This window comes from Dasypus novemcinctus, chromosome 8 (genome assembly GCF_030445035.2).
Source record: "Dasypus novemcinctus isolate mDasNov1 chromosome 8, mDasNov1.1.hap2, whole genome shotgun sequence".
Classification (NCBI taxonomy): domain Eukaryota; kingdom Metazoa; phylum Chordata; class Mammalia; order Cingulata; family Dasypodidae; genus Dasypus; species Dasypus novemcinctus.
The window spans coordinates 47,588,507-47,598,559 of record NC_080680.1 but is presented as its reverse complement, the minus strand read 5'-3'; the positions used below and the strand labels follow the sequence as shown (position 1 = coordinate 47,598,559).

Here is a 10,053-nt window from a genome sequence, read left to right as displayed (position 1 = left end):
TGGCACCAGGCATGGTCAGGTGGCATTCAAAGCAGATGGAGAATCATCTCACCACCAAGGAGCCCGCCCCTCTCCAAAAGGCTCCTGACTCTTGATGGACTGGGGGGGGGGGGGGGGGGGAGAGGGGGAAGGGAGGGAGAGGGCAAGGGCTAGGGGTGGAAAACTACTGAGTCAAAATGGAGGAGAGTGCCTCAGTCAAGGGCCCCCTGATAAGGAGGTATCAGCTGAGGCCCCCAATAAGAAGGTCTCTGAAAGGAGAAATCTTGGCTGAGAATGCAGGTATGTATATAAACATAGCTTGGCAGGGGGAGCTTGAGTTGTTTTTTGTTTTTAAGATTTTAAGATTTATTTATTTAATCCTCCCCCCCCCCCCCTTGTCTGTTCTGTGTCTATTTGCTGCGTCTTGTTTCTTTGTCTGCTTCTGTTGTCATCAGCCACACGGGAAGTGTGGGCGGCGCCATTCCTGGGCAGGCTGCACTTTCTTTCACGCTGGGCGGGGCGCACTCCTTACGCGTGGGGCTCCCCCTACGAGGTGCGGCACTCCTTGCGTGCATCAGCACTGCGCATGGGCCAGCTCCACATGGGTCAAGGAGGCCCAGGGTTTGAACCGTGGACCTCCCATGTGGTAGACAGACGCCCTAACCACTGGGCCAAGTCCGTTTCCCTTGAGTTCTTGACTATAACTCCCTTCACAAAATTGTAAGGCACTAGCTGTACACCAACTCTGGTGTGGGAAGGGCAGCTTCTCCCCATGAGGCTTGCCAGGCAGAGCCTTGCAGCATAAGCCTAAAGGATCACACAGAGATTTTGGCCTTGACCCAGACTCCTCAGTGGGCAAAAAATAAAATTAAAAAAATAGTGATATTGCTATACAAATTACTATACTATTTCAGAATCTCTGGTCCTTTATGACTTCTTTTACATGTTCTTATGAGAGGGATTTGGGAGCCCAAAGGAACTAAAAATGCCATAGGGCAGGCAGTTTTAAAGTACATTTAAGACAATACACAGACATCAGACAAACCAGAATAGATTTTATTGATTTAACTCCTGACCCCACATTCTAGTTTAACGGAAAAATTCTTGTCATTAATTATACCATTGAGCCTTGAAGTGAAATGTGGTTAAAACTGCATTGCATGTAAGTTTTACTTAAAATATAAGGTCTTCTCAGTATACTGTTGTAGAATTATAGGGTTTTAGAGCCCAAAGAGACATTACTGAGGCTTCCCTGATCAGATAAATATGATAATTTAGTAGGTCAATAGTCTCTCTTTCTTAAAACTATAAAGATGTCCTTTATGCATATTCCATAATGCAGACTCTACCTGCAACAATTCTCTGTATAGTTCATGTTGGTCAGGACACTGTCTCTTCAAAAAAATCTGCATATTAATTTGTTATTTATTCACCAAATTTCAACTGAAAAGAAATTGGGTGGTCCCAGAACTTTGACTTGAATCCATACCTCTGAAAACACCACCATATATTTTTTACATCTGATTTCTGTCTAGCAATTACTGCTGGCACAGATAATATTAAAAAGTTTGACAAAATTTTTCCCATTTTAGTATTTCTCATTTCCTAACTCAATTAGTACTGATTATTGCCCTAATAAGACTTTAACACTAAATTTATTGTTACTGATGATTTTCCTGTAGCATTCCAAAGCAGATTATTATTAATAGATATCTATATTAAATCCAAGCAAAAGTGTAAATGAAATCATTCAGCATCCTTCAGGTGACTTGCTGCCTGTCAAGGTGAATAAGGTGGTGGTGACTGTTCTGCAGAGAGTTTTTCATAGACAGGTGGAGCATTTGGAACCTGTGAGAATGAAAAAGGTAATGAGAAAGGGTTTGGCTCAGTGCACGTGTTATTGGAGGAGGGATCAAGTACCAAATAATTTGCCTCCTTGCCTGCACTTTGCATCATGCTGATACTTTTGCAGTGGACTGAAACTTCTGGTGTTTACTTCTAAATTCTGTCCAATCCTGTAACGATTGTTAAATATCACAGGTATGTATTTTGAAACATTGTTGGCAGAAAGAATAGAGAAAAATAGGGGCCAAAAAAGTTACTTAAAATCTCAAAAGTTTATTTATACTTGCATGATCCCTGTCAATAGAAGTACCAAGCCCTAATTAATGAATTCTTATACCCTCTTACAGACACTAATATGCCTTTCATCTTTATGATGTAAGATCCTTGTAGTTGTGTCTAAAGGCATATTGCTAGTATTTGTTGAGCACTTCCATGTCCAGCTTTCATTTAATGCTCACAAGTATTCTATGAGATATTTTCTTGTTATAGATCAGGAAGTAGAGGCACAGAAATTAAGCCTGTTGCCCAAGATGACAGTAAGTGGTGAAACTAAGAGTGAAACAATAATTTGGTTCCAGAGTCAGTACACAGGACTGACTCTTTTGTCTCTTTTGCTTTTTTTTTTTAAATGGGAATATATATACTAAATAAACTTTCCCGTGTTAACCACTCCCAAGCATACCATTCAATGGGATTGACACATTCACAATATTGCAGTACCCTCACTACCCTCCATTACTAAAACTTTCCCATCTCCCCAAACAGAAACCCTATACCCATTATACATTACCTCCCCATTTAGTCTGCCCCCCAACATCCTGTACTCTAATTTCTTTTTCTATAAACTTGCATATTCTCTGATATGGATGCATGGGGCTTAAATTTAACATTCTAAATCTATCACAGTCTTGTTTGCCTTGATACCAACTTAATTTCAATGGTATACATGTTCATTACCCTGCTGTCCTCCCACTTTTATGCAGTTCTTCTCACAAATTACATGTTTTACATTAGGTGTCCAAAACCACTGATTCATAATTACATGTTATACATTTGTCCTTTAGATCCTGTAAGAAGTAAAAAGTGGAGTTACAAATAAAAAATACAGTAGTACTGGTATTTATATTTACCCTTGCCTTTACCCTTATGGAAATGTTTGTTTTCTTCATGTGACTTCAATCTATTGTCCGTTCTTTTCAAGCTGCAGAAACTCCCTACCATCTTTGTATGTTTGATACAGTAGTGATGAACTCCCTTAGTTTTTGTTTATCTGGGACTACATTAATCTCACCCTCATTTCTGTAGGAAAGTTTTGCTGGATATAGAATTCTTGGTTGGCAGTTTTGCTTTTAGCACTTTAACTATGTCCTCCCACTGCCTTCTTGCCCCCATGGTTTCCAATGAAAAATCACCACTTATCCTTATTGTCATACACCCTTGTGTATGACATTTTGCTTCTCTCTTGAAGCTTTCAGAACTCTCTATCTTTGACTTTCAATAGTTTGATTATAATATGCTACAGTGTGGGATCTATTTGGGTTTTTCCTGTTTGGAGTTTATTGAGTGTCTTGGATGTTTATATTCATGTCTTTCATTAAATTGGTTGTGGTTTCAGCTATTATTTCTTTGAATATTCTCTCTGCCTTTTCTTCTCCTTCTAGATATCCTACAATGCATATGTTGGTATACTTGTTAGTGTCCCACAGTTTCCTCAGGCTCTGTTCATTCTTCTTCATACTTTCTTCTTTCTGCTTCTCAGGCTGGATGATTTCAATTGCTTTATCTTCAGGTTCACTGATTTTTTTTTTTCTGCTAGCTCCAATCTGCTGATGAGCCCTTCTAGGGAATTTTTGATTTCTGTCACTGTGGTCTTCAGCTCTGTTTAGTTCCTTTTCATAATTTGTTTCTCTATTGATAGTCTTTGTGTTCATCTATAATTTTCCTGATTTCCTTTAGCTCTTTGACTATATTTAGGACCATTTTTTAAAAGTCTTTGTCTGGTATGTCCTAGGTCTGGTCTCCTCATTGACAGTTTCTAATGCTTTAATTTTCTTCTTTGCCTGGGCAATCATTTCCTATTTCTTTGTATGTTTTGTTAAAACTTGGACATTTTTATATTTTAATGTGTTGTCACTAGAATTTAGACTCTGAGTCATCTGTTCCTTAAGCTTATACCTGCTAATGTTATGACAGAGCTTTCCTTGAAGGCCAGGAGCCAACAACAACAAAATAGCAGGGGGAGGGGGGAAGAAAACACCTTTCCAAGTCCTTGCAGATTGATGTTTGTGAATGCTCTCCTTTGGGGCTTATCCATACAATGAGTTTAGAGAGCAGTTCCAGGTCAAATTGCAGAGGCTGCACTGATCCTTTCTGTGCTAGCATCTTGTCTTGGGCTTGCATATGCAGCCCTGGAAGTCTCCCCATTTCAAGGATATGAATGTCCCCTCTTCATTAGGAAACAGTGTCCTCCTGGTCCCAGGCACTGCACTGTAATCCCTTCCCGCAGGCAGCCACTTGTCTGCTCTCCTACAATATTCCACCCCTCCCCCCCCTTTTTTTTTCTGCAAAAAAAACTTTATTGTTTACACTTGGTTCAGACCTTGTTAGAGGGCTACTAGATGGCAGTACAACATTCCCTTTTAAAGCTCTATAAGCTGCCTTCTATAAGCAGGGCAAATTCTGGGATGGTGAGTCACTCAGGCCACCACCAGACAGACTAGGCCAGACATATATTCTTGTACAGGATATGCACAAAGGATTCTCTGCTCCCTCTGGAACTGGGACCAGGGATACACACAATGGGAGTGCAAGGCTGGCTCCATGCTGAGTTGGAGAAGTGTTGGGGAGGGACAAAAAGGGCTCCACAAAATCCTACCACTTTTAAGTAGCCTTCTTCTTGATTTGGTGTTCTCCCTGTTAGAACAGTCCTTTAACAGTTTGCTGAAGCTTTGAGAAAGATATTTCTGCCACTGTTTGCTGGTTGTTCAAAGATTCTGTGGGGGAATGGAGCCCTGAAATGTCTTGCTTCACTATCTTGATTGGGGTGGCACCCAAGATTAATTTAATAATGTATTTTATTTAGCCCAAAATACCAAAATATTCTCATTTCAACATATACTCAATATAAAAATCACTAATGAGTGATTTATAATCTTTTTCTCAAAGTCCTTTAAATCTGGTATATATTACAGCACATCTTAATTCAGACTATTTGTGTTTCAAGTGCCCAATAGCCATAGTGGCAGTGGCTTCTGTATTGGACAGCACAGCTCTATACAGTTAGTAATAGGCACATTTTTTCTCCCTCAGATAAAAATTCAGGAAAAAGACAAATGAAGTGGAAACAGAAAAGGATATTGTATCCAGAACCAAGTTCTTCTTTTGAATATTACATGTGGGGCTGTTATTATTGACCCCTAAAAATCTAGGTATTAGCGGATACAATTTAATAAAATATCTATGATTTCCATATATTTTTATATGAGTATGATTATATCAACTGAGTTAAAAGCTGCTCTCCACAAAACCACCAAGATGCAAGATCTCAACCTACCTGAGATTTAAAATAGTGCTCTTGAAAAGGTTTGCTGTCCTGGTGAGTAAGACCCTCAGGCAGGCATCTTACCAACAAGGTACTTTGAGTACCAGCTTGAAGGCTTTTGTCCTGAAATGTTGGTTAATGGGGGTCAGTATGTGAAAATAATAATTGAGTTCATTCAAGAAAAGAGAAGGAAATAGAGGTTTTAAGAAGAGTTTTAACCCCACTTACTAGCTGTTTGTCCTCTGGCTGGTCACTTTACCTCTCCGAATTTCAGTTTTCACATCCGTATATGAAAATTATACAACCTACCTCTTGGAGTTGTTGTGGGAATTAACTAAAGGTAACTAAAGGTAAATTACCTTGTATAGGATCTGATACCCATTTTTTTTAAGGGAAAAAGAAGAAATAGAGTAAATCTAAACAATGAACCTCAGATAAAGAGTGTGAGAATAGAACAGAGCTAGTGAGGCAAGAGCTGGCATCACGGTGAGGACAAGTGTATGAGCTCCTTCACAGCAGGAAAAATACTATCTATTTCCATCTTCCCCATAATGGCAGCAAAATACCATAAACACCATGAAGACTCAATGCATGTCTGTAGATAGAAATGCTGCAGAAGCTCAAGTCAGACTAACGCTGAGTTATGTACCCTGAGTTATTGGGGGGTGGGGTGGGTAAAAGTATAGTTTGGTGTTTTGCATCGGTTTAGGGGTTTAGAGGTTGATGCTATCCTTTTGTACAGTAGAATGACAACAATGTGTACAAGGCAGAGTTACACCAAAGTGGGGATGGCAGAAGCAATCTACGCTAGTGAGGGACTATTTCACCACTGATATTGGAACTGCTGTCACATCATGAGGATAAATGGCAGACTTTTCCTCAGTTTTATTATTGCTTTTAAATTCTCCATGGCACGCATGAGAATCAGAGGGAGGACTTGTTAAACACATATTTCTTGTCCCACTCTGATTCTGACTTAGTAGGTCTGGGAGAAGACCCAAGAACTAGCATTTCTCACAAGTTCCAGGTGAGGCTGATGCTGCTGGTCTAGGATCACACTTCGAGAACTACTGTTTGCTGCTTGACAGACTGCTCCCCCTCACTGCCTGCACCCACTCCAACTGCCCACTCTTGGTATGACACTGATACAGGAGGTACAAACTCAGATGCACACAGGCACCAGGTAGGAAACACAAGTAGGTCAAGTGGGACAGGTGGGCCTGAAGACAGGGAGAGAGTATATATCTCTAAGGGACAATCCACCTGCCTAGCTGCAGGTTTATGCCAGCATTTTTTTTTTTCACTTCCTTGAAAATAAATTAGAAATTTAGATTTTTATGTAAAATATTACATTTGAATGTTGGCATCTAATTCAACTTTTTAAAATGCAGGCAAAATACCTCTGAGCCAAATCCAACCAGTGGGGCATTAGTAGCATACTCTCTGTAGTATTAGCCAAGAGGGGCTAGAAGAGGGAAGCAGTATGGTTGTTCAGCTGCTCTTCAGGTTTGTCTTCACAGCAAGACTTTGTTCACTGGGTCCTATTAAGTTGGGGGAGCAGGACTTCAAGGCAGATTTCCCCTAAGAGGAGATGTGCAAGAGGTTGGACCATTGATTGGATGAGCCTGGATGTGGAATGGATGGTATTTAAAGAGTCTGTAGTATTTAAGGAAGTAGTATTCTAAAATCTAGCCTGAAATTATATTGCTGTTGACCCTACTCAATGGAAGGATATATGCACAAGGACCCTAATCTTGACATCAGAACCCAGGAGGTTCTGCTCCTCTCCCCTACTTCCAGCATTAAACCTCCAGAAGGGTAGATAATGTGCTCTCCCCTTTTACCTCAATTGCTTTTTTCTTTCTCTTTTCACTTTCTTTTCCCTTTTTAAACATGATCCTTTCTCCTCACCCACTGATAGCCCTCTGCATTTGCATTCATATTTCAGAGTACTTGTTAAAATGCAGATTCCTGGTTACTGCCCTGAGACAGTCCCAGAATCTGCACTGAACAAGAACCCCAGGGTATTCCAGTGTGTACCTTGGCCATGTCTTAGGAAACAGAATGCATGAGTGTAAACTGAGCTGTCAGCAGGTACCTTGACATTCTTCAAGAACCAAAAGTATTTTATGAACTAAACTTCCAAGTGAAGTAGTAAAATTGGTAAATATAAACACCAATTTCCAATCTCTTACAAATCATTTCCCACTCTCTGCTTCAGAAATATGTTGCTGCATAATGGAGTCTTTTCTTCCAAAAAATGCTTTTCAGGTTGAGGGTATTACTAACCAAGGGAGAAATTTTAGGAGATCTAAACTTCAACCACCCTCCTGACCAGTTTGTGGTCACTGAACATGGAAAAGCATTTTATAGCTTAATGAAGGTTTGTAAAGGTGGAGTAGCTCAAGAACTCAAAATGTGCATGTATGTTTAGTTATGTTCTTGTGCTTTAAAATGAAAATAGAATCATAGAAGAGAGCCAGGAAGGTAATTATGTCATTAAATACAGTACTTAATGGACTATTTTACATATTTTTGCCTTTATTTCATAGACTGCTAATTCTCAACCTTGCTTTTCTAGAGATATGAAAGTCCCCAAATAAGATATTAATGTTAATTTAAAAAATAAATATGATGGAGAGCAACTTTAGGCACTAGGGGAACTAGAGAATTTAAACAAACAGTTTTATCTCATAAATTTTCCAGAAACTCCCCGCATCATTGATTTAGGCCTGGAGGAATGGAAGCATGACAGGTTGAACTTGAACCTTACTGAAAAAGTTGTTCACAGTGCCCGAGCTTATGATGTAAGACTCTGTTATTCTTCACTTGGATGAGTTTGAGATGAGAGCACTGAAGCAGAAAGGAGGGGAAAAATCATTGTCTTTGTATTCAATAGCTTCAAGCTAGTAGTATTTGAGAGTTAAGAAGTGGGTACCAATATATTGATTTTGTATAGTTTTCACTCCATGAAAAGACTAAAAGCATTGTTTTTTTTTTAATACAAACACATAATGGAATAAACATATAGAAAAAAATATTAAACAAAAACTTACATGTACTATGCCACACGTGTTTCCACCATGTCTAGGTATAGAATAGAGCAAAGGGAGCTTGGAGAAGTTAAAGTCTAAGGTCACCAAGCAGGTATTGAAACTAAATTCTAATACCATACAATTGAGTGGCTTCTGTGTGCCAGGAGCTATGCTAGGAACTGGAGGTAAAAACAGGAGTAAGAAATATTGTCTCAGATCGTAAGTGGGGCAAAGAGGGTGGACGAGGCAGGAAAATAAATAACCAAGGCAATGTCATGATGCAATGCTAGAGGTACAAATGGAGTTCTGTGGTAGAGAGCAAAGTCCCTTCCCAGCTAACCTGTTGTGGACATCTCCAAAGAGGAAGTGTCATATGAGCAGGAGTTCCGTCTCTAATTCCTAACCCAGGGCTTTCCTACAGCATTTGGTTTGGAATTTTCTTGTTCAGACTCAGCAACTCCTCCCCATTCCCACTAAATGTCAACATAGGGGGCTACTGCTTGGGGGTGTGTCAGCTCCCAAGTTGTCTCCCATCTTGCCTGCCTTCCACAGTTTGTATTGGGACACTTTAGCAAGAAGGGCATTAGGGAAAAGGAGACATGAAACTGTCCAAGCTTCCTGGCAAGGAAAGGAAGAATTGAAAACTGTCTCTCACCTTTTCCTTCTTCTCCTCAGACTTCCAAGCTCCAAACCCCATTCTCACCAACCCTCCTCTCCTTTGCAGAACCTTTTCCTCTGAATGAAGTGCTTCTTAAATGAGGAATGAGGCTTTCCAACATGTATTATAAGGATAAACTTTTTTCCATTATGTATCAACCTGAGAAGCTTTCATGAAAAAGAAAGGGAAACAGGGAGGCAGGAAGGGAAGGAAAAAAGGACAAGAGAGAGATAGAGTTAGAAAGAGAAAGAGGATGAGGGGAAGAATCAAAAGAGAAAGAGAAAGAAAGAAAAAAGAAAAGGGAGGGAGGGAGGGCCAGAGAAAGAGTGAAGGGGAGAGAGAGAGGAAGGAAGGGAGGGACAGAGGATGGAGGGAGGAATCACAATTTTCTTTCTTTCAGTTGCTCACTGTGGAGAATGCCTTTGGGTGTTCAGGGTCTTTTTTTTTTTATTTTAAATTTTTAAAATTTACTTCCCCCCCTCCCCTTGCCACTTGCACTTGCTGTCTGCTGTTTGTGTCCATTCATTGTACATTCTTCTGTGTCTGCTTGTCTTGTTTTCTCATAATCTCTTTAGGAGGCACCGGAACCTATTCTGGGGCCTTCTGATGTGGAAGAGAGGCTCTCAATCGCTTGAGCCACCTCTGCTCCCTAGTTTGTTGTGTCTCTCATTGTCTTTCCTCTGTGTCTCTTTTGTTGTGTCATCTTGTTGCATCAGCTCTGCATGTGGGCCAGCTCACCTTCCACCAGGAGGCCCTGTGAATCAAATCCTGGACCTCCTATATGGTAGATGGGAGCCCTATCACTTGAGCCACATCCGTTTCCCCCTTTGGGTATTTTAAATGCTACCTGCTTTGAAGTTAAGTTTGCTGAAACTTTGTCTAGTTTTTGTAATTTATAGACTCAGTTGATGTTTGCCATTCTGAAAGATCCCACTATCAGAAAACTGGACTGTTTCATTGTATCAGCTTCCCACTCATATGGGTAAAGAGATAAA

At 40.1% G+C, this 10,053-nt stretch overlaps 1 protein-coding gene across 1 annotated transcript in view; it reads right to left on the bottom strand.

Annotated features, from left to right (window-relative positions):
- Nucleotides 1-1,023: 1,023 nt before the first annotated feature.
- Nucleotides 1,024-10,053, bottom strand: part of MLANA (melan-A) — a 32,997-nt gene continuing 23,967 nt past the window's right edge. Inside the window, exons 3-4 of the mRNA XM_023588441.3 lie at nucleotides 5,378-5,488; nucleotides 1,024-1,827 (exon numbers count right to left, since the gene is read on the bottom strand). Of these exons, the coding sequence (XP_023444209.1) occupies nucleotides 1,759-1,827; nucleotides 5,378-5,488 (180 nt within the window). The 3' untranslated portion in view covers nucleotides 1,024-1,758. The remainder of the gene's footprint in view (nucleotides 1,828-5,377; nucleotides 5,489-10,053) is intronic.